A 25,287-nucleotide genomic window follows, 5' to 3' on the forward strand; every position below is an offset into this window, starting at 1 on the left:
TCCTGTTCTTTAGGTTCAACCCCAATCCTATTCTCTAGCTTCAGTCCCCACTCCTGTTCTCTAGATTCAATCCCCACTTCTGTTCTCTAGCTTCAATCCCCACTCCTGTTCTCTAAGTTCAATCCCCACTCCTGTTCTCTAGCTTCAATCCCCACTCATGCTCTCTAGGTTCTATCCCCACTCCTGTTCTCTAGGTTCTATCACCACTCCTGTTCTCTAGGTTCAATCCCCACTCCTGTTCTGTAGTTTCAACCCCAATCCTGTTCTCTAGGTTCAGTCCCCACTCCTGTTCAATCCTGTTCTCTAGGTTCAGTCCCCACTCCTGTTCTCTAGGTTCAATCCCCACTCCTGTTCTCTAGGTTGAACCCCACTCCTGTTCTGTAGGTTCAATCCCCACTCCTGTTCTCTAGGCTCAATCCCCACTCCTGTTCTGTAGGTTCAACCCCAATCCTGTTCTCTAGGTTCAGTCCCCACTCCTGTTCAATCCTGTTCTCTAGGTTCAGTCCCCACTCCTGTACAATCCTGTTCTCTAGGTTCAGTCCCCACTCCTGTTCTCTACGTTCAACCCCAGTCCTGTTCTCTAGGTTGAACCCCACTCCTGTTCTGTAGGTTCAATCCCCTCTCCTGTTCTGTAGGCTCAATCCCCACTCCTGTTCTGTAGGTTCAACCCCAATCCTGTTCTCTAGGTTCAACCCCAATCCTGTTCTCTATGTTCAATCCCCACTCCTGTTCTATAGGTTCAATCCCCACTCCTATTCTCTAGCTTCAACCCCAATCCTGTTCTCTGGGTTCAATCCCCTCTCCTGTTCTCTAGGTTCAACCCCAATCCTGTTCCCTAGGTTCAATCCCCACTCCCGTTCTTTAGGTTCAATCCCCACTCCTGTTCTCTAGGCTCAATCCCCACTCCTGTTCTCTAGGTTCAACCCCAATCTTGTTCTCTAGGTTCAACCCCAAACCTGTTCTCTATGTTCAATCCCCACTCCTGTTCTATAGGTTCAATCCCCACTCCTGTTTTCTTTGTTCAGTCCTCACTTCTGTTCTCTAGGTTCAATCCCCACTCCTGTTTTCTGGGTTCAATCCTCATTTCTGTTCTCTAGGTTCAATCCCCTCTCCTGTTATCTAGGTTCAATCCCCACTCCTGTTCTCTAGGTTCAATCCCCACTCCTGTTCTCCAGGTTCATGCCCACTCCTGTTCTCTAGATTCAGCTGCAGCTTTGTGTCAGGAAGTTTGGACAGGCTGAGTGCATGATACCCCAGTATCTATCTGCCTTCTTCAAACAATAAACCTCACTATGATCATAGAGCAGAAATATTTCTCGAAATGGTTTAAAATACCAACAAAGTAGACATCAGTGAATTTTAATTAGCGACCATTTGGACCTGTATGATATGCATGGTCAATGATTTATTTATTCATTTGATTGGTGTTTTACGCCGTACTGAAGAATATTTCACTTATGTGACGGCGGCCAGCATTATTGTGGGAGGAAACTGGGGGAACCCACGACCATCCACAGGTTGCTGGCTGACCTTCCCACATACGGACGGAGAGGAAGCCTATGGTCAATGAAGTTTAGTAAGTCGGCAAATGGGCCTGTATGGTATGCATGGTCAGTGAAGGTCAATGAGGCACATTTTGCCTGATTCTGAGGGTCCCGTTGATCATAGAAATTGTTTGCAATGGAGGATGATATCTGGCTGAAAAAATGTACAGCACAAGAAGTAATATTGCGACATTTATTTTCCTCAAAAAAAGCACTTTTGGTGTCAACAGTTTCGGTCTTTTTGTGTGAATCCATTACGGTATATTTGAGTGACATCCATAATCCTGGTAATCCTAGTATTGTATTAAGGCCGTTCCCATCAGCTGTGTGTACATACATAATTATTTGTTTTTCAGATGGTCAACAACCCCAGCCGTGGTAAATGCCTTCTATAGCTCACCAAAAAATCAGATCAGTAAGTGTACCTATTTTGTATCACTTCCCCTTCAAAGGAAAGAAAGCTTAAAAATGAAGTAAGGCACGTCAGATGCACAGCTGAAAACTAGGTAACAAAGTACTTTTATGGTCGTATACCTTCCAACAGGCAGTATGGTCATGTACCTTCTCACTGGCAGTAGGGTCATATGCCTTCCCATTGGCAGGAGGGTCATGTACCTTCCCACTGACAGAATGGTCATGCACCCGTACCTTCCCACTGGCAGAATAGTCATGTACCATACCACTGGCAGTATGGTCATGTACCTTCTCACTGACAGAATGGTCATGCACCCGTACCTTCCCACTGGCAGTATGGTCATGTACCATACCACTGGCAGTATGGTCATGTACCATACCACTGGCAGAATGGTCATGTACCTGTACCTTCCCACTGGCAGAATAATCGTGTACCCATTCCTTCCCACTGGCAGTAGGGTCATGTACCATACCACTGGCGATATGGTCATATACCTTCCGACTGACAGTATGGTAAGGTACCTTACCACTGGCAGTATGGTCATGTGCCTTCCCACCGGCTGTAAGGTCATGTACCTTCCCACTGGCAATATGGTCATATACCTTCCCACTGGCAGTAAGATCATGTACCTTCTCACTGGCAGTAGGGTCATGTACCTTCCCACTGGCAATATGGTCATATACCTTCTCACTGGCAGTATGGTCATGTACCATACCACTGGCAGTATGGTCATATACCTTCCCACTGGCAGTAAGATCATGTACCTTCTCACTGGCAGTAGGGTCATGTACCTTCCCACTATCAGTATGGTCATGGATTTTCCCACTGGCAGTACGATCATTTACCTTCTCACTGGCAGTAGGGTCATGTACCTTCCCACTATCAGTATGGTCATGGACCTTCCCACTGGCAGTAAGATCATGTACCTTCTCACTGGCAATAGGGTCATGTACCTTCCCACTGGTAGTATGGTCATGTACCTTCCCACTGGTAGTATGGTCTGTAAAGCCCACCTTACATTTTAAATATCTTTCTGCATTTAATTCAGAGGGAAAAAATTTTTAAAAATATAAGTAGATATATGTAGAGCTATTTTGAGTTTTTGGTGGAATTTCTCCTGATGCTCAAATCAGTTTTAAGCAATCTTTTCCATTCAAGTTACACACAGCCACTTTGACATTTATGTAATATTATATGTACATGTAATAAATGTACATGTAATAAATGTAGACAGGATGTAGAACTACACAAGCCATGGATGTATACAGTAATCTACATGTGTACAATAAAGCAATGTGCATTTACTACCTAAACGTAAACGTTCAGACAGTTTGTAGTATGGTTTAACAGAGTTGTCTCCACACATTATTAGCACTTACATGCTTATATATCAGAACAGCTACGTACAGGGCTTAACATTTCAGAAGAGTTGCTCCGCAGGTAGTTGTCTTGTCATTCTAATTAGTAAATTATCTGTTCATTTTTTTTTTTTTTGACAGTGTTTCCAGCTGGCATTCTTCAGCCTCCGTTTTACAGTAAAGGTTATCCCAAGTGAGTACTGTCAACTTCTGTTGAAGTCCATAAGTTTTTTTTTCTTTTGTTATTCTGTCACATCCTGTGAACATGTTTATTGACACACTTTTTATGACACACCTTTATTGACACACCTTTTATGATACAGCTTTTTAATTTCGGATCCCTTCAATTAGTCTAATTTGGGCTAAATATTTTGAGATACTAGTATGAAGAAACCTGAACTTCCTGCCATATACAATGACTTTTAGAGTCAAAGTTGCATATGTTGCCATGATATCCCTGAAATATTGCCATGATACCCCTAAAATATTGCCATGATATCCCTGAAATATTGCCATGATACCCCTGAAATGTTGCCACGATACCCTGAAATATTGCCATGATATCCCTAAAATATTGCCATGATACCCCTGAAATATTGCCATGATACCCCTGAAATGTTGCCGATGTGGCATTAAGCCATAATCATTTCTTCAATATTGCATAGTCTTTGTATGGTCAGGGCACATGAGTTTTCTCAATAATTTAAGCTGAATTTATCAGGCAATATTCCTCATAAAGGTTTTTTTTTTATTTTGAAGGGTCTGCTGTTTGGGCACCCATGAAAATATTCATGTATTTCACCCTGCAGGTATCCATATTGTGTCATTTTAGTCATCAAGAACAGCACTGTTTCATGATTTTCCCCTTTTGGTAACACCTCGTCTTTCAATCTGTCACACATTAGGTCTCTAACTCTTTTCCATAACAGTTTATTCTATTGAATTCAAACTTGGTACGTCTTTGTCATGACAGGATACAGAACAGCGTCGAGCTTTTGTCAATTTTTGGCATAATTATTGTGATTTAAGTTCTGTTTTTGACTTTACAGTTTTCGGTGAAAATTGAGAATTTGGTGTTTGGCTTCATAATGATATGTTACAGGTCAAATTGAAGTTTTCTGCTCTGTCATCCATTTTCAACAATATTGGGGTCATTTTCATCATGTTTAAAAATGAACAATTTCTGTGACTTTCATTTATATTCCCCTAGTGGTACTTCTCATCTGTCCATCAGTCCATCAGAAAACAGTTTTCTGGACTTCATCTCATACTTTTTTTCATTCTGGTTTGTTACCTTCTAGCAATATTTTGCTGGATCTTTCTATGTGTTTTGTTGTTGTTGTGGTTTGGGGTTTGTCATGGCTAGCTCTTTACTTAATATAAGTCCCAGTGTAATGATTTTTTTTTTGTTCAGTTTTCAATACATTGATATTAAATAGACCTCTTGATTTAGGGTGTATGTGAATATTTTTTTTCACAGAGTGTTTTAAGCATATACTTTATCATTTCAGCATTGAGTTTAGCAAAAGTTGTGGAGGTGAAATTACATGTCAGTACTTCAGTGTTTTTGGGGAGAGCGGGAGGGAAGTTGTGGAGGTGAAATTACATGTCAGTACTTCAGTGTTTTTGGGGAGAGCGGGAGGGAAGTTGTGGAGGTGAAGTTACATGTCAGTACTTCAGTGTTTTGGGGGAGAGCAGGAGGGAAGTTGTGGAGGTGAAATTACGTGTCAGTACTTCAGTGTTTTTGGGGAGAGCGGGAGGGAAGTTGTGGAGGTGAAATTACATGTCAGTACTTCAGTGTTTTTGGGGAGAGCGGGAGGGAAGTTGTGGAGGTGAAATTACGTGTCAGTACTTCAGTGTTTTTGGGGAGAGCGGGAGGGAAGTTGTGGAGGTGAAATTACGTGTCAGTACTTCAGTGTTTTGGGGGAGAGCGGGAGGGAAGTTGTGGAGGTGAAATTACATGTCAGCACTTCAGCGTTTTTGGGGAGAGTGGGAGGGAAGTTGTGGAGGTGAAATTATGTGTCAGTACTTCAGTGTTTTTGAGGAGAGCGGGAGGGAAGTTGTGGAGGTGAAATTACATGTCAGTACTTCAGTGTTTTTGGGGAGAGCGCGAGGGAAGTTTTGGAGCTGTAGTTGTCAAGGTCAGCTGTTACATGTCAGTACTTCAGTGTTTTGGGGGAGAGCAGGAGGGAAGTTGTGGAGGTGAAGTTACATGTCAGTACTTCAGTGTTTTTGGGGAGAGCGGGAGGGAAGTTGTGGAGGTGAAATTACGTGTCAGTACTTCAGTGTTTTTGGGGAGAGCGGGAGGGAAGTTGTGGAGGTGAAATTACATGTCAGTACTTCAGTGTTTTGAGGGAGAGCGGGAGGGAAGTTGTGGAGGTGAAATTACATGTCAGTACTTCAGTGTTTTTGGGGAGAGCGGGAGGGAAGTTGTGGAGGTGAAATTACATGTCAGTACTTCAGTGTTTTTGGGGAGAGTGGGAGGGAAGTTGTGGAGGTGAAATTACATGTCAGTACTTCAGTGCTTTTGGGGAGAGCGGGAGGGAAGTTGTGGAGGTGAAATTATGTGTCAGTACTTCAGTGTTTTTGGGGAGAGCGGGAGGGAAGTTGTGGAGGTGAAATTACATGTCAGTACTTCAGTGTTTTGGGGGAGAGCGGGAGGGAAGTTGTGTGGGTGAAATTACATGTCAGTACTTCAGTGTTTTTGGGGAGAGCGGGAGGGAAGTTGTGGAGGTGTAGGTGTCAAGGTCAGCTGTTACATGTCAGTACTTCAGTGTTTTGGGGGAGAGCAGGAGGGAAGTTGTGGAGGTGAAATTACATGTCAGTACTTCAGTGTTTTGGGGAGAGCGGGAGGGAAGTTGTGGAGGTGAAATTACATGTCAGTACTTCAGTGTTTTTGGGGAGAGCGGGAGGGAAGTTGTGGAGGTGTAGGTGTCAAGGTCAGCTGTTACATGTCAGTACTTCAGTGTTTTGAGGGAGAGCGGGAGGGAAGTTGTGGAGGTGAAATTTCATGTCAGTACTTCAGTGTTTTTGGGGAGAGCGGGGGGGAAGTTGTGGAGGTGTAGGTGTCAAGGTCAGCTGTTACATGTCAGTACTTCAGTGTTTTTGGGGAGAGTGGGAGGGGAGTTGTGGAGGTGAAATTACATGTCAGTACTTCACTTTGTTTTGGGGGAGAGCGGGGGGAGGGGGGGAGTTGTGGAGGTGAAATTACATGTCAGTACACTTCAGTGTTTTTGGGGAGACAAGTGGGGAAGTTGTGGAGGTGTAGGTGTCAAGGTCAGCTATTCAATGACATGAGTCCCAGAGTAGGGTGTGTTATGTTTTACTTTTCAGTACATCATCTTGATTTCCATTTTTACTTTTCAGTACATCATCTTGATTTCCATTTTTACTTTTCAGTACATCATCTTGATTCCCATTTTTACTTTTCAGTACATCATTTTGATCCCCATTTTTACTTTTCAGTACATCATCTTGATTCCCATTTTGACTTTTCAGTACATCATCTTGATTCCCATTTTTACTTTTCAGTACATTATTTTGATTCCCATTTTTACTTTTCAGTACATCATTTTGATCCCCATTTTTACTTTTCAGTACATCATCTTGATTCCCATTTTTACTTTTCAGTACATTATTTTGATTCCCATTTTTAGTTTTAAGTACATTATCCTGTTTCCCATTTTTGTTTTCCGTACATCATCTTGATTCCTGTTTTTACTTTTCAGTACATCATCTTGATTCCCATTTTTACTTTTCAATACATCATCTTGATTCCCATTTTTACTTTTCAGTACATCATCTTGATCCCCATTTTTACTTTTCAGTACATCATCTTGATCCCCATTTTTACTTTTCAGTACATCATCTTGATTCCAATTTTTAATTTAAGTACCTTATTTTGATTCCCATTTTTACTTTTCAGTACATCATCTTGATTCCCATTTTTACTTTTCAGTACATCATCTTGATTTCCATTTTTACTTTTCAGTACATCATTTTGATTCCCATATTTACTTTTCAGTACATCATCTTGATTTCCATTTTTACTTTTCAGTACATCATCTTGATTTCCATTTTTACTTTTCAGTACATCATCTTGATTTCCATTTTTACTTTTCAGTACATCATCTTGATTCCCATTTTGACTTTTCAGTACATCATCTTGATTCCCATTTTGACTTTTCAGTACATCATTTTGATTCCCATTTTAACTTTTCAGTACATCATCTTGATTTCCATTTTTACTTTTCAGTACATCATCTTGATTCCCATTTTGACTTTTCAGTACATCATCTTGATTTCCATTTTTACTTTTCAGTACATCATCTTGATTCCCATTTTTAGTTTAAGTACATCATCTTGATTCCCATTTTGACTTTTCAGTACATCATTTTGATTCCCATTTTTACTTTTCAGTACATCATCTTGATTCCCATTTTTGTTTTCAGTACATCATCTTGATTCCCATTTTTACTTTTCAGTACATCGTCTTGATCCCCATTTTTACCTTTAAGTACATCATCTTGATTCCAATTTTTAGTTTAAGTACCTTATTTTGATTCCCATTTTGACTTTTCAGTACATCATCTTGATTCCCATTTTGACTTTTCAGTACATCATCTTGATTCCAATTTTTACTTTTCAGTACATCATTTTGATTCCCATTTTTACTTTTCAGTACATCATTTTGATCCCCATTTTGACTTTTCAGTACATCATCTTGATTCCCATTTTTACTTTTCAGTACATCATTTTGATTCCCATTTTTACTTTTTAGTACATCATTTTGATCCCCATTTTTTACTTTTCAGTACATCATTTTGATTCCCATTTTAACCTTTCAGTACATCATCTTGATCCCCATTTTTAGTTTTAAGTACATCATCTTGATTCCCATTATATTTTTCAGTACATCATTTTGATTCCCATATTTACTTTTCAGTACATCATCTTGATTCCCATTTTTACTTTTCAGTACATCATCTTGATTTCCATTTTTACTTTTCAGTACATCATCTTGATTCCCATTTTGACTTTTCAGTACATCATCTTGATTCCCATTTTGACTTTTCAGTACATCATTTTGATTCCCATTTTAACTTTTCAGTACATCATCTTGATTTCCATTTTAACTTTTCAGTACATCATCTTGATTCCCATTTTGACTTTTCAGTACATCATCTTGATTTCCAATTTTTAGTTTAAGTACCTTATTTTGATTCCCATTTTGACTTTTCAGTACATCATCTTGATTCCCATTTTTACTTTTCAATACATCATCTTGATTCCCATTTTTACTTTTCAATACATCATCTTGATTCCCATTTTTACTTTTCAGTACATCATTTTGATTACCATTTTTACTTTTCAGTACATCATTTTGATTCCCATTTTTACTTTTCAGTACATCATTTTGATCCCCATTTTTTACTTTTCAGTACATCATTTTGATTCCCATTTTGACTTTTCAGTACATCATCTTGATTCCCATTTTGACTTTTCAGTACATCATCTTGATTCCCATTTTTACTTTTCAGTACATCATTTTGATCCCCATTTTTACTTTTCAGTACATCATCTTGATTCCCATTTTTACTTTTCAGTACATCATTTTGATTCCCATTTTTACTTTTCAGTACATCATTTTGATCCCCATTTTTACTTTTCAGTACATCATCTTGATTTCCATTTTTACTTTTCAGTACATCATTTTGATTCCCATATTTACTTTTCAGTACATCATCTTGATTCCCATTTTTACTTTTCAGTACATTATCTTGATTTCCATTTTTACTTTTCAGTACATAGGGTCCCTTAATTCTGAGATTGTAGATGAATTAATTTGTCTTCTTCCTTGAAGAGTAAATGCCATCATTTTAGAATATCAAGCATTTAGTTAATCAAAGCTAATGTTGAGGTGTCAATCAAAGTACATGCTGCTTCTTTAATATATCAAAAGCACCTTGCATCTGTGAACCACTCTATTCCATCAATCATTCACTCTATCATCAGGTCATTGAGTTACGGGGGCATAGGAGCTGTCATAGGTCACGAGATAACTCATGGCTTTGATGATCAAGGTTTGTTTTCTCCCCTGGTCTGAATTTCATCTCATCGTGTCATTTTTCATTTACTACTAACCAATCATTTCTAACCTCAGCACTTATTAACCATCATTTGATGTATACATACCTTATCTCTTGAACCTGTTCACATGTGGAAGAAGAACTGCAATTTATTGACTTTAATCTTTGGATTCTGGTGATAATTTATTGTTACATTTGTCAACACAAGGGCATCGTAGAAATTTTTTTTCAGGATAGGAAGAGAAATGCTCTTTAAATATGTTTTAAACAACACTAGAAGAACAAGTGCAAAGTGAAGAAATAAGGTACATCTAGTTCTAACAAGTTTTGACAATGGCAGTCAAACATGCGTGAAGTGAAGAAATAGGGTATGTCTACATGTATTGACAATGCCAGTTGAACATGCGTAATGTGAAGAAATTGGGTATGTCTACATGTATTGTCAATGCCAGTTGAACATACGTAATGGGAAGAAACTGGGTATGTCTACATGTATTGTCAATGCCAGGTGAACATACGTAATGTGAAGAAATTGGATATGTCTACATGTAACCCTAACATGCATTGTCTTAATAATAACTCTACCCTAGCTACATGTACCTGTATGATGGTAGTTTTGTCATGTGTATGCTTTCTTAATCAGCTTGATGATGTTATGTATGAAGTGCTTTTCAGTGCCCTTTAAATACATACCTCAGCAATATTTTGGCTTATATTTTCAGGTATATTGTAATCATTTACTCTCCTCACCTGTAATTGTATAGACAGGTATTTCCTGTGTCTCAGCTATTCCTAGGGTTTTTGAGGGTAAAACATGATCAGCAGTAGCTCTTGGGGCCTTACATGGTTACTTTACTCTCCTCACCTGTGACAGGATGTGATGACACACAGGTCTAATCTTGTCTTTAGATAGATAGGTATTTCCCCTGTCTCTGCTGTTCCTATGGCTTTGGGGGTAAAACTGCATTGGCTCTTAGGGCCTTACATCATCTTACATGTACAAGTACATTTAGTATGTTGGTCATAATTAGCCTTTCACCACTGTTCTGATCTGAAGCCTGGCACAATCAATCAATCAATGAAATCAGTCACTCCACCAACTTGGCACAGTATAAACCATGAGTATGTGCTGAATTGCATGTGGGAAAGTTGATTGATGTCAGATGATGAATTATTGCATCAACTAATAAATCCGTAGTCCGTCAGTCTCCACCTGCGTCTCTTTCCAGTATAAGCTACCATGGAGGCACATGTGTGTCATGATTCTGTTAATCCATTCAAACATTCTCATCTCCTAAATATATTGTATCGCAAGTGACCACTGAATCCCCATGTACATATAGCCCAGCTTGTTTGTCCTAACCGCTACTGGACATGACCCACATACGTATCATCCCCATGTAGAACTACATGAAACAAGCTTGTTTGTCCTAACCACTGTGTGGTCAGCACGTAAGAACTGTCAACATGACATCAGCCACATACGTATCGTCCCCATGTAGAACTACGTGAAACAAGCTTATTTGTCCTGTCCACTGTGTGGTCAGCACGTAAGAGCTGTCAACATGACATCAGCCACATACGTATCGTCCCCATGTAGAACTACGTGAAACAAGCTTATTTGTTCTAACCACTGTGTGGTCAGCACGTAAGAACTGTCAACATGACATCAGCCACATATGTATCATCCCCATGTAAAACTACGTGAAACAAGCTTATTTGTCCTGTCCACTGTGTGGTCAGCACGTAAGAGCTGTCAACATGACATCAGCCACATACGTATCATCCCCATGTAGAACTACGTGAAACAAGCTTATTTGTCCTGTCCACTGTGTGGTCAGCACGTAAGAGCTGTCCACATGACATCAGCCACATACGTATCACCCCCATGTAGAACTACGTGAAACAAGCTTGTTTGTCCTGTCCACTGTGTGGTCAGCACGTAAGAGCTGACAACATGACATGAACCACATATGTATCATCCCCATGTAAAACTACGTGAAACAAGCTTATTTGTCCTGTCCACTGTGTGGTCAGCACGTAAGAGCTGTCAACATGACATCAGCCACATACGTATCGTCCCCATGTAGACCTACGTAAAACAAGCTTATTTGTCCTGTCCACTGTGTGGTCAGCACGTGAGAGCTGACAACATGACATCAGCCACATAACCACTGTGTGGTCAGCACGTAAGAGCTGACAACATGACATGAACCACATACGTATCATCCCCATGTAGAACTACGTGAAACAAGCTTATTTGTCCTGTCCACTGTGTGGTCAGCACGTAAGAGCTGTCCACATGACATCAGCCACATACGTATCACCCCCATGTAGAACTACGTGAAACAAGCTTATTTGTCCTGTCCACTGTGTGGTCAGCACGTAAGAGCTGACAACATGACATGAACCACATACGTATCATCCCCATGTAGAACTACGTGAAACAAGCTTTTTTGTTCTAACCACTGTGTGGTCAGCTTGTAAGAGCTGACAACATGACATCAGCCACATACATATGATCCCCATGCAGAACTACGTGAAACGAGCTTGTTTGTCCTAACCAGTACATGGTCAGCACGTAAGAGCTGACAACATGACATCAGCCACATAAGTATCATCCCCATGCAGAACTATGTGAAATGAGCTTGTTTGTTGTAAGATCTGACAACATGACATCCGCCACATACATATCATCCCCATGCAGAACTACGTGAAACGAGCTTGTTTGTCCTAACCAGTACGTGGTCAGCACGTAAGAGCTGACAACATGACATCATCCACATACGTATTATCTCCATGTACTACAACTACGTGAAACGAGCTTGTTTGTCCTAACCACTGTGTGGTCAGCACGTAAAAGCTGACAACATGACATCAGCCACATACGTATTATCCCCATGTAGACCTACGTGAAACATATTTTTGAGGTTTGCGTTATAGAGTTTGGAAATTTACATTTTTTCATTTACAAGCTCTTTCCTCTTTTTTTTTTCTACACACAGTTCTGACCACTATGATGAGAGGGCAGTATTTATGAGTATGGCATAAAACACCAGAAAAAAAGTAGTCTTTATAAAGTTTTAAATAAAGCTCTCAACTGATTATCTACTATAAGCTGTTTCTGTTGTTATATTTATATGCCATAATACTTATTACATTTTTAAGCGCGAAAAATACTGTGAATCTTCAACCTCTAGTGCAGTTTGATCAGTGGCATTTGTGCATACAATTATTATGAAAGTGACACGAAATTTGTTTGTTTGTGTTACTAAGATGCAAGCCTTTTAAACAGTGCAAATTATTTCACTACCCTCTATTGTATTCTCAGAATGTGTCTAAATATTGGTTGCAGAGGTGGTTGAAAAGGTTGAAGAATTAGGGAATACATGTATATACCAATACAAAAGAGAATAAATGACATGTTGTGTATGAGATAGGTATATTTCACAATATTTCAAGTCAGTTTTTCATAAAAACAGGGGTGAATCTTGTGTTGCTTGTTCTCTTACTAGGTCACTGAACTTTGGTGGCATTGGCATGGTAATCGGCCATGAGATTACCCATGGTTTTGATGACAGAGGTACTCGGCTGAAGCATTCCTACCTCCGGCTTCTGTATGAGGCTCTTTGGTTAAACAGGCTAATAGCGGAGGTTGTTGGCAAAAAATCTGCATTTGCTGATGAAATCAAATTTTCTGTATTTAGCAAGAATAGCTCAGATTACTGCCTTTCAGTAAATAGTTTGAAAAAGTTATTATGCAACCTTTTGTAAAAATTTTTAGGAACTTTATTTTGAAGGTTAACATGTGCAGACTCAAGGTAGATATTTTGTGAAAGGTAATACTTTTGCTGTTCTAAGATAATAGAAAACATTCGATTGGCTTTGCACTGGTCGATTTTTTGTCAAAACTCTCCAATATGGCCTCTTGAAAGCATGATCTAACTGCGGGACTCTGTGTATGCATGGGTGTCATCAAAATACAACTTCACGTTCCATACATTTGTTTGCAATTTGTGTGTTTCATGATATCAAAAGTAAATCCCAGAGTACTTTTATTGTCTTTTCATAAAAATCTTAGAGAAAAAATAAATGTAAAGAAATGTCTTCTAAAGTGCACCCAATCATCAAGCAGTGGATTTAGTTTTGGCGTGGAACTGAAAATGTTGTTTGTGTGAAGATTAGGCATTTGCTTTTGTTAAAATTGTAATGTAACAGATTAAAAAGAAGAAAACCAAAGTTTGAGAAATGAAAAAGGAAAGCAAACAACATTAACATTGACACTTATGTACATTTGCCTGTGTTTGCTGGGTTTGTCAGCATGGAATGCATTGTACGTGTAAGTGGATGCATGGAAGTTAGAGCCAGTTTTGGGGACATGGTGGTTTGTATGCTAGTATAGCGTAATAGCCCAGGAGCCTTGATCTCTCCAATGGAATCACTGTGAGTTCACATGCTGGCTTCCTCTTTCAGGCTGTACATGGTAAGGTCTCTCAGCACCCTGCGAATGGTCGTGGGTTTCCTCCCATCATAATTCTGGCCACTGTCTTATAATTGAAATATTCTTGGGTATGGCATACAACACCAATCAGATGATTAAATAAGGCCAGTTTTACAATTCAGGAGAGGCATTTTAGTGTATGTAGGGTGCTTGCACAACTGCTTAAAACTCTGGTTCACTCTGACTGAAAATCACACTCCTGTTGGCTGTGACTTTTACATCAAATTGTTTGTGAGATACATGTAGGCGTAGCCGGTGAAGGGTTTACGCTGGGCATACTGGTTTCCTTCACCTTTAAACCTGACTGTCTTTATACAAGTGAGAAATTCTTGAGTACAGTGTTAAACTGCAAGCATGTTAATGCATGTACAGTCTGTGTTAAACATTGATATAAATAGCATGATATAATTATCTGAACTGGTGTTCTACTTTTGCACAATTGTATGATTTGCCGGAATTTGCCCACCTACATACTATTGCTCATGTGTCTTGACCTTTGTATTTTTTCTGTTTTGTTTTTATGATAATATTTATTTTGTATATTCTCTGTTTTGTTTTTGTGATAATATTTTCTCTTTGAAGACCATCCTGGTTTATAGATGTAATTTAGTGTATATTAGAAGTTTTGCTTAACATTATATAAACTAAATCTTGATTACTTTTTCTTGAGGACATGTTCTATATTTGGGTTATAAACTTTTTAAGAGTTAAGCAAACGTTTGTGAGTTTAAAACTTGGCTGTCAGTAAAGCAATGATTCTCATAATTATAAATATGAATGTTAGGTTGTCATTTTCTTGGGACTGTGTATGGAGTTATCTCCCTTTACAGGCCGTCAGTTTGACAAGAATGGTAACTTGAAGCAGTGGTGGTCGAATGAGGTCATAGAGAGGTTCAAAGACGCCGCTCAGTGTATCGTTGATCAGTACAGTAACTTCACCCTGGAAGAAGTTGGCATGAATGTGAGCACATCTTATTTTATTGCATTAGCATTTGCTAGCATTTTCTTGCCACATCATGACTGCAATACTGCTGAATGTGCATTAATTCAAAACCATTCATTCTTAACATTATTTCATTGAATAAACCAATGATTACGGTTCACTTTGGCATTATTTCAGTCTAAGATTGTGACATTTCATTTTGACATATTTATATTTAATAAGTTATTGTAGTTATTGCATGTGTTGTATGAGAGATTTGCATTTTATGTGTAAGCATTATCATATTAGGTGAACACATGTTTATATGGGGACCCTCATTTGGCGTGTTATTGAGTGGATTCTGTAACTAACCCCTGCCACCATTTCCAACTCTCTAATGTCAGAGGCATGGTGGGGTACCTAATGAGGTTGTAGTTTCCTCCTGGTTCTGCACAATTTTCTCTCGGTCTACACTGTTTTCTCCAGGCAGTACTTGGTTTCCTCCTGGCAATGCACCCTTTCCTTATCGGTAGGTACAGTTAGTTTGCTGCAGACATCTAAATAGTTACATCATTGTATTGTTTTCACGCTGACATTGTACACGGTACACACGCTGACATTGTACACGGTACACACGCTGACATTGTACACGGTACACACGCTGACATTGTACACGGTACACATGCTGACATCGTACAGGATACATACATAGAGGCCAATACTGGATGTCTTGTTAGTGACAAAATGACACATTGATTTTAAGAGAACTTTTATAGCCTGTAGAACTTTGTATAATTTGTTTGTATGTTAAGGGCATGGCAGTTGCAGCAAAAGGCATAGTTAAATATGTACTTGTTTCAATGACGAAAGATATAAAGGGCAATCATATGCGCATCCTGTTCAGATCGCATGCCCATGACGTACAGTTAATCAAACAGGAACCGGATTTGGTCGGACGCCTATATGCAGACCATCCTGTTGTAAGATGGACGTAAGATGTTCGGCTAGGATCCAGCTGGAGGACTGTAGCTGATAGTGACTTTATCTGACTTTTTGAATCCACCTACCTGACCATATCAGATGAAAAATTACTCTTAAACTCAATATAAAAAGCCACTTAAAGGAGGAGAAAACTTAAATATCAAACAAATACCATGGAAAAGAGTATGCATTTTCTCGCAGGTGCATGCCTTAAAAAAATTCTAATATGTACCTCAAGCTGATAAATTATAAATAAAGTCAGCACCAAAATCTGCTGTGGGCGACTCCATTTTGCCTAAGAACTAGTCCTGAAATCTTCTGTGTTAGGAGGAGAATTGCCATTGGAAACCACTGAAGTGCATTTCAAACATTTCCAGTAGAACTCTTCTTCCCAGAAGGTACCAAACAGTACAGTTCGTTTTCCGCTTGATGATCGGGAAACCGGAATGTTGGACGTAGGTTCCGAGTTTACACAAACAAGTTGGCAGTTTTAATCACTCTCATTGGCTGAGAGGCAACACACACCCAGCATAAATTACAGAGTGTTAAAGATGGAGGACGCGATGGACTCAGTGATTTATGCCATATTTGCTGTTTTCAGGCTTTACGTGTCTGGCAAGGAAAAATCGCAAAATTATGCAGCAGGCACCACCAGATTGAAAAAAATGTGCTCTTTTCGGCCTACAGTTCCATAATTTTAAGATTTCTTCCTCTTTAACATTTTTGTCTTTTAATTAAATAGTGAGAAAACCAAACCATTCTGTTTATCTGTATGTTCATGACCCCTAAGTCTCTTGTTCTGTGTGTGTATATCAGAGAGAAAATATTAGAGACAATTTTCATGAATCTTTCCATTTTCAGTTGAACGGAATTCAAACCCAGGGAGAGAACATTGCTGATAATGGTGGACTAAAAGAAGCGTATCGGGTAGGTTGTACTATAATGTGACATTTTGTGTGATTTACCACAAATTTTCCACCGCATGAAATGCTTGTGATGATTGAACATATTGACCACCTCAGTGTGTGGCTTCAGTGTCCCAGAAAGTCCAAGTAACCAAGTGTCATGCAGATGGATGAAGTGTAGTCTGGACATTACTGTCAAAAATCTTAAATATTTATACAAACATATTTATTTTTTTGATAAATTTAGCATTAAATTCAAACAATATGTATATCATTTGTGGATATTAAAATAAAGAGAATACAGTACACAGTGTACTAGTATCAGCCGCTGCTCTGAAGATCAAGTGAACATAAAGTTGAGACATGAGATGAAGTTTTACAGGAAAAATCAAGAAACCTTGTATTGCTTTGTCTGTGTAATGTGGCGTGGTAGTGGTTTGTCTGTGTAATGTGGAGTGGTAGTGGTTTGTCTTTGTAATGTTGAGTGGTAGTGGTTTGTCTGTGTAATGGGGACTGCAGTGGTTTGTCTGTGTAATGTGGAGTGGTAGTGGTTTGTCTTTGTAATGTGGAGCGGTAGTGGTTTGGCTGTGTAATTTGGAGTGGTAGTGGTTTGTCTGTGTTATGTGGAGTGGTAGTGGTTTGTCTGTGTAATGTGGAGTGGTAGTGGTTTGTCTTTGTAATGGGGAGTGGCAGTGGCTTGTCTGTGTAGTGTGGAGTGGTAGTGGTTTGTCTTTGTAATGGGGAGTGGCAGTGGCTTGTCTGTGTAGTGTGGAGTGGTAGTGGTATGTCTGTGTAATGGGGAGTGTACTGCTTTGGCTGTGTAATGTGGAGTGGTAGTGGTTTGTCTGTGTTATGTGGAGTGGTAGTGGTTTGGCTGTGTAATGTGGAGTGGTAGTGGTTTGTCTGTGTAATGGGGAGTGATATTGGTTTGTCTGTGTAATGGGGAGTGGTAGTGGTTTGTCTGTGTAATGGGGAGTGGTAGTGGTTTGTCTTTGTAATGTGGAGCGGTAGTGGTTTGGCTGTGTAATTTGGAGTGGTAGTGGTTTGTCTGTGTTATGTGGAGTGGTAGTGGTTTGTCTGTGTAATGTGGAGTGGTAGTGGTTTGTCTTTGTAATGGGGAGTGGCAGTGGCTTGTCTGTGTAATGTGGAGTGGTAGTGGTTTGTCTGTGTAATGTGGAGTGGTAGTGGTTTGGCTGTGTAGTGTGGAGTGGTAGTGGTTTGTCTTTGTAATGGGGAGTGGTAGTGGCTTGTCTGTGTAGTGTGGAGTGGTAGTGGTTTGACTGTGTAATGTGGAGTGGTAGTGGTTTGTCTGTGTAATGTGGAGTGGTAGTGGTTTGACTGTGTAATGTGGAGTGGTAGTGGTTTGTCTGTGTAATGTGGAGTGGTAGTGGTTTGACTGTGTAATGGGGAGTGGTAGTGGTTTGTCTTTGTAATTGGGAATCATAGCGGTTTGTCTGTGGAGTGGTTTGTCTATGTAAAAGGGACAGTGGTTTGTCTGTGGAGTGCTTGTGGATTGTCTGTGTAATGGGGAGTGGTAGTGGTTTGTCTGTATAGTAGAGAGTGCTAATGGAATGCTAGATGTTGATCTGTTGACTTGAGAGTGGAATGATAGCCTGTAATGATAGCCTGTCAGGAAAGCCTGTCAGGAAAGCCTGCCACTAAGAAAAGAATAAGAAAATGAAATAATCAACTAGTTGTTGGTCATATTTGTAAATTCTCCACACTTACCCATACAAACAGTTCATTGTTGCTGTGGGAAGACATTGTGCATTTATTCTTCTACATGGTTTGTGATCAGGTGTTAACCTGTGTAATGACTGAGCTCTGTCTCTCACTTGGATAGAACTCACATTTGATCCCTATCCCAGAATTCAGCTTCCTACGTGTACCTTTCATCACACATGTATATCCGTGTATTCAGTAGTTGTGAACCTCCATATGTGGCCTGCGTATATGTTGTCTTAGTAAGAATGAAAAAGAAAATTAATGTAATTTTAATAAGAATGTAGCTCTGTAACTAGTTTTTGATAATGTAAGTACATGTAGGCCAGTGTAGCCAGTGTTGGCCAGTGTAGGCAGTGTAGGCAGTGTAGCCCAGTGTAGGCCAGTGTAAGCCAGTGTGGGCCATTGTAGGCAGTGTGGGCCAGTGTAGCCAGTGTAGGCCAGTGTAAACCAGTGTAAGCCAGTGTAGACCAGTGTAGCCAAAGTAGGCCAGTGTAAGCCAGTGTAGACCAGTGTAAGCCATTGTAGGACAGTGTAGCCAGTATAAGCCAGTGTAGCCAGCATAAGCCAGTGTAGTCCAGTGTAGGCAGCATTGTCTGTACATGTTAAGGTTACACAGTGCAATTAAAAATTACATATAGTTGTGTAAATGGTATCACCTGTATCTATGAACATGTAGGCATATTCCAACTGGGTGAAGAATGAGAGAGATGGTCAGGAAGAACCCAGGCTGCCGGGACTAGAGAACTTCAGTCATGAACAACTCTTTTTCCTGAATTTTGCACAGGTAAGTTTAACATTTGGTATAATTTTTACTAATGGACTTAATGTATGACTGGAATGACTGGAATTTTAAGTCCCATACAGCTAAAATCTTAACTGTTATCACGTTTTAACTAATGGCCTTGTTTGTCTTCTTGTGAAAATGTTTTTGCATTAATACTGAAATAATGATTTAAAATACTGTACAGTGTCTTTTCTATAAAATAACATATTTTGAGGTAATAAGTTTGTTATCTAAAACATTGACAAGTACTAATTCTTAAAGTTTTCACACTTACACTGAACAAATTATCCAAGACATGACATACATGGAAATAGTGAGGTGACTAGTTAGAAGTTCAGAAACCTGGACACCTTTTCCACACCGTGAGGATATGTGGTGGAAAAAACATAACAGATGAGAACGACGCTGGCTAGGAAAACAAGAAATCTTACCACGGCTACATTCTTTTGAGAGTTCACCTTCATTGGTGAGGAACAGATCAGCTTCACTGAAAAGAGTTCTTTACACGCCCATTGTTCAATAACTTTGAAACAAAAGCATTGAGAGAGTCATCAATGTTCATTACTTGTAGCAACATTTGTTTAACACACAACTGTAGAAGTCACCATGCATCGTCATGTCCCACATTGCTTTAATGGATTTCAAGCAGATACATGAGAAATTATAAGCCAAATCTTCCAATTTGCATATTTAATATAAATCAGCTATAATTTAATAAATAAAGATGACACTACACATTGCGAGCTCTCAGTTCAGCACACTGACGTAGTTTAAATGACTTGAGTGTCTGGCTAGAATCTGATGGGAGTTTTTTCCTCTGATGTAAGGTTTGGTGTGGAACAATTCGGCCACAGGAGGCTCTGAACCGAATCAGAACAGGGGTGCACAGTCCAGGCAGATTCAGGTAAGTCATAGAGCTAAAGAAGACTTCCTTGTTTTCTGAACATTTTATGTTATGTCTTAAAACACAAGGACTGTGACAAAGCATACATGTAGAATTCAGAGGAGATGAGGGTGCTATCTTTTCCTGATGATGTCAAGTATTCTGAGAAGTCATTTAGACTGGCATGCCTCTACAATTCCCTGATAATCAGCCTTAGTAGTTAAAAAGAAAAACAGCAACTTCTAGGTGGTAAATCCTTTTGACTTTAAAAAGAAGACATGTTTGTCTCAAAATCTAAACCTCTTTGGGCAGCCATATTGTTGGCCATAGAGAAGGTAAAATGTGAGAAAGGCCCCCATCTCAGTGACCCAAAAGTTGCATGGCACCCTCTTTAGCGGACTTGGGACAGTAGACACAAAGAACCAGATGAATATGGAACACACTGAAGGCTATACAATATTGTCTCCAGACAAGTAGTTGTGTCTATGTTGAGTGTGCCATTACAGGCTTAATGTAAAAAAAAATCATAAAATATCATGAACAGGATCAATACATACATTTGGGATGGAGCTGTAAATGTTAGCTTTCATTTACGCTGAGGCGAATTTCTGTTAGTCACATTGTGCTGACTGAGCCCTGAATAAGTTGACATTGAGCAGAGTGTTACCACATAGGGCTGATTGAGCCCTGAATAAGTTGGCCCTGTGCTCATGGCTACCATGTTGTGCTGACTGAGCCCTGGATAAGTCTGTATTGAGCTGAGTGTTACCACATTGGGCTGATTGAGCCCTGAATAAGTTGGCCCTGAGCTCATGGCTACCACGTTGTGCTGACTGAGCCCTGGATAAGTCTGTATTGAGCTGAGTGTTACCACATTGGGCTGATTGAGCCCTGAATAAGTTGGCCCTGAGCTCATGGCTACCACGTTGTGCTGACTGAGCCCTGGATAAGTCTGTATTGAGCTGAGTGTTACCACATTGGGCTGATTGAGCCCTGAATAAGTTGGCCCTGGGTTCATGGCTACCGCATTCTGATGATTGAGCTCTGAATAAGAGAACTTGTACATAATAAAATACAAATCTCTTCGCTGAAATATGTCACTCCCAATTTCTAATTGCCAGAGAAAGAGTTATTATGTATAAAGACAGTGTTTTCCTTTGTGGATGGTAAACATTGAAACAGGTAGTTACATACATGACATATATGTGTTGTAGTACTAACCACTTAGACAGTGAAACAGTGTAGTCTTTAAAAATCTCATCTTTGTTTCCAGGGTGATTGGAACACTGCAAAATTCAAGGGACTTCTCGTCAGCTTTCAATTGTGAAGTCGGATCACACATGAACCCAGCCAAGAAATGCTCAGTTTGGTGAAGAATCACAAGCATCTTCAGAAACCATCTGCTTGAACACCTCTTGGTACTTTGGGAAGAAAGACTTACCATAATGTGGTGTCTGCTGAGTGACGGACTGACGGACAACATCACACAGGAGAAGAATGTGACATATATGTAGCTGTGGTTTCAGTGAAGATTTTGAGGAGTCTGTTCCAGTTAAGCTGTCAGACTATAACTGGCTGTGAACATTAAGGCTTCAGCCACCATTATAGAAATTTGGACGTATAACAATCAACCATTGACTGAGCAAATGTCATGCATTATGTGAGTTTGAAGACAAATGCAGACATAGATACAGATGATGCCAAAGAATGTGTATTTATGAATGTATATGAATTCCCAAACTTATTGTCTTTATGATGTTGATAGCTGCGTCAGTAACTGCATTAATGCAGTTGTTTGTTGATTTAATATGGCTATCAGAATGCCTTTTGATATTAATTCCCCTTCATGGGTTTTTGGTGTAAGCTTACATGAAATCCTGTGGCTGAATCATACTTGCATACCAGTACCACAAGTTTGTTACCTAGAAGTATGCAACTTCCCTACTGCTAGTTTCCATTGCACTTTACACTTTTCTTCCATCTCTAACACAGCCAGTCATCTAATGTTTGAGAAACAACTGATGCATGGTGGGATCCAAACGCGGTCGTGTTGAAATTTATGACTTCGGAGAGTTTTGTTGAAGGACAATAATGTCTTTGATAGTAATTGTTTTAGATTTGCTTGGAAATATAATAATAGTTAATGGGTTTATAACTGCATACCTACAACGTTTATCGAAATCATAGTTTATAAGCACGGAGTTTTTAAGGTGTGGCCTGTTCTTGTAGCAGCTGTTTACAGTTAGATTTCCCATGATTCAGTTCACAATTTCCACCCAAGAGGTTGGCATATTTCTCCACCAGGTGGCAGGAGCATCTGCAGATGAGGTAACATCTGTACTGTGCCATGGAGACTAGCTGTAGGGAAGTTGCATACTTCTAGGTAATGGACTTCTCTCGTTACTTAATACAAGTATAGCTGTTATGAATGAGAAAACACACCTTCGTGTATTGAATACCGGTCCTATTAACAAAGGCATCAAGAGACAGTTATATCTAAATATGTCTTTGTCACAGTTTTTGATCCCATAAATGTTGTAGTAATATAGATTTTTTTAAGTATACTGCAAAAGTTTCTATGTAGAATGGAATAGTTTTGTTTGAAGTAATGTTAGTCAGCACCAACTTCATTCAATATGCTGTCACCCTTTACTGTCATGTTTGAGGGGTAAATAAGGGTTTATGGTACTAAATTCTCTCTACTCTACAACTGAGGGGTTTAAACACCCCCACTTGCTTTTGACTTTAGAAAATGTCACCTAGAATCACTAAATGTGCTAAAATCACAGAATATTTCAGGTGTTATTCCTAAAGCAGTCACCTTGGTGTAATGAAAGTAGTCAGTTGGTGCAGTAAAACCAGACCAGTAATATGAATGCTTCCAAGGAAGTCTCTACCATATGTGCACAAAATTACCAACAGCATAGGTTCAACTATCTTGCCATTGACGAATGATGCCATTGGTTGAGGAGAGATATGGAGGTCCACCCCTAATTGTCTTCGTCCCATCACCACAGCTTGGCCAGCACAATTCCCAAAGAGCTTGTTAGTTAACATAATTTAGTTTTGTGTAAATAGGTATGTGATTACAGAACAGGTATATGTGTATATTCTGAGGAAGGGCTTTGTTAGATGCGGATTGGGTGTTCCAGATAGCTTTATGTATATAAAGTCTTAGTTTCCTATATATATTTTTCCTCAAAAATATTTTATATTTTGAAATCAATATGCTTTATGCTAGTAGAATCGCACTGCAGTTTGGTAGGTGTCTTTGTATAAAATCTGAGACAGGCTTGTATACATGTGTGCAATTCCTTGTATCTAATACTAAAGTTTTTGCCTGAATTTCATGGCTTTCAAGTGTCAGTAAATGGCGAAAGTTACACTTTTCAGCATTTAGTTAGCAGATATTTAAAGCCTTAGTCACTTGTTCAACTCATTTTTCTGTCAGGTGTTTTATCCACATGCTTATTCTTTTCAGTTGTCACATTTTAAAACTAATTTTGTGATTTTTTATCATTTTTTTTTTTGTTGTTTTTCGTTTCTCACATCCCAGTTGCAGAACTAACAATGTGTTACAGTATGCTTTTGTTTTTGCAAAATAATCTTTCGCAACTCCACATTCTGCTATTTTGTACATTGATTTCTTTTGTAAAAAATTGCCCTGTATTTATTGACATTTCTTAAAAGTAGACGAAATGTCCATTGGAGTATGTTCTGTTAGGAATTATGCAGTGAAGCACAGATAGCTTTGGTTTTTCTCCTTTTTCTTTACGTTCCACATTTTAGTCAGTTCCTTTAAAATAATAACAGATTAGATCCATAACATCTAGGATTATTTTATAATGTTTTCTTTCTTTCACTCACTTGTAGTAAATTTAACAATTTCATGTTTACCTCATTTTTATGTATATTCAGTAAACACATTTTTAAAGAATAAATCATTGTGAAAAATGAATGTCTGGTATATATATAGATAGAGGTATGCGTTCACATGTACATCAGCTACTGGAAACACTGGGGAGCTGCTCTGGTTACAGTTCTTCTCCCCGTCACCTGTAACTTCCACATCGCCACGATGTGCCTGTCATGTTACTCGTATGGCCTAAACCCATAATCTTTCATTCATGTCCCCAAGTAGTTTAGAGCTCCCTCCTAGAGGGGCGTTGGCGACAACAAGTGGTCGATGGCACTGGTGTGTGCGCAGTCGTGAACGACCACTTGTCTTCCACCATGTGCTGATCTCTACCCCACGTGTGGGAGAGTTTGTCAGTATAACGCCCACAGGTCGATGGGCACTTCAGTATGGGCACTGGTTTTCTTCACCTATAAATCGTGCAAGTGAGGAATTCAACAATCAAATATGTAAATAAAGTTTCCACCTTGTTTGATCATGGACCAGGTGTAAAGGATGAGGGCTTGGATGAAGTGTGAGTCATACAGGACAGACACCTTCATTTTCTTCCTCATGGAACTGAAATTACCATCTCTAGTCACTGCTAGTAGCGCTTGAATTAGCTGAACTGTTTTGGGTCACCTCCACCAATGCGACAGTAGGAGTCTACACAGCATCTATAAACTGGGATCCTACCCATGTAAAGCATCGTCATTTACACATGTTATTTGTTCCTTATAGCTGAGAAATCGCATATTTAACGTTTCACTATTTCGACAAAAAAATTTTATTTTGAGTAATACATGCTCGCTAAAAGTTATTCGTCATCTCCATGATACGTGTACACGTATCCTGACGGTGACAAATAAAATTTTATCGAAATGTTTAAACGTCAAGTGTGCGTCTTCTTAGTTTTTCTGAGTGTCTGTGCTTTTGCATTTTATATTCCGAGCTTATTGGTGGATCAATACGTCTTTTTTGGCAATGCTCTCCGTTTTCATCCCGTGTGAACAGACAGCCCCACTCCGGATGGTTACAGGGTGCTATGCATTGAATGAAACATCTGAAATTCTGTACTGCTGTGACCGTTAGACAAAAAGAAAACAAAAAAGCGACTGTGGAAAGAATTCTGTAAACTGAATCCGAAACCGACTAAGTTCAGTCAAATCTTTATTTTAGTAGGCTTTAAGCGGGGTCAGTTAGCTGTAAAACCAAACTTGTATCTACTCTCTTAACGAAGGCACTACAAGAAGTACAGCCAATTTGGTACCAACCTTGTCACACA

General features: G+C 39.3%; 1 protein-coding gene across 3 annotated transcripts in view; it reads left to right on the forward strand.

Annotated features, from left to right (window-relative positions):
* The window catches only part of LOC135475440 (neprilysin-like), a 56,436-nt gene extending 31,850 nt beyond the window's left edge, over positions 1-24,586 (forward strand). For all 3 annotated transcript variants that reach the window (XM_064755342.1, XM_064755340.1, XM_064755341.1), the window contains exons 14-21: positions 1,901-1,959; positions 3,459-3,510; positions 12,922-12,989; positions 14,738-14,868; positions 16,672-16,737; positions 19,117-19,224; positions 20,052-20,128; positions 21,381-24,586. In XM_064755342.1, coding sequence (XP_064611412.1) covers positions 1,901-1,959; positions 3,459-3,510; positions 12,922-12,989; positions 14,738-14,868; positions 16,672-16,737; positions 19,117-19,224; positions 20,052-20,128; positions 21,381-21,480 — 661 coding nt within the window. In that variant the 3' untranslated portion in view covers positions 21,481-24,586. The remainder of the gene's footprint in view (positions 1-1,900; positions 1,960-3,458; positions 3,511-12,921; positions 12,990-14,737; positions 14,869-16,671; positions 16,738-19,116; positions 19,225-20,051; positions 20,129-21,380) is intronic.
* Positions 24,587-25,287: the final 701 nt, after the last annotated feature.

The sequence above is a fragment of the Liolophura sinensis genome, chromosome 9 (genome assembly GCF_032854445.1).
Source record: "Liolophura sinensis isolate JHLJ2023 chromosome 9, CUHK_Ljap_v2, whole genome shotgun sequence".
Classification (NCBI taxonomy): Eukaryota; Metazoa; Mollusca; class Polyplacophora; order Chitonida; family Chitonidae; genus Liolophura; species Liolophura sinensis.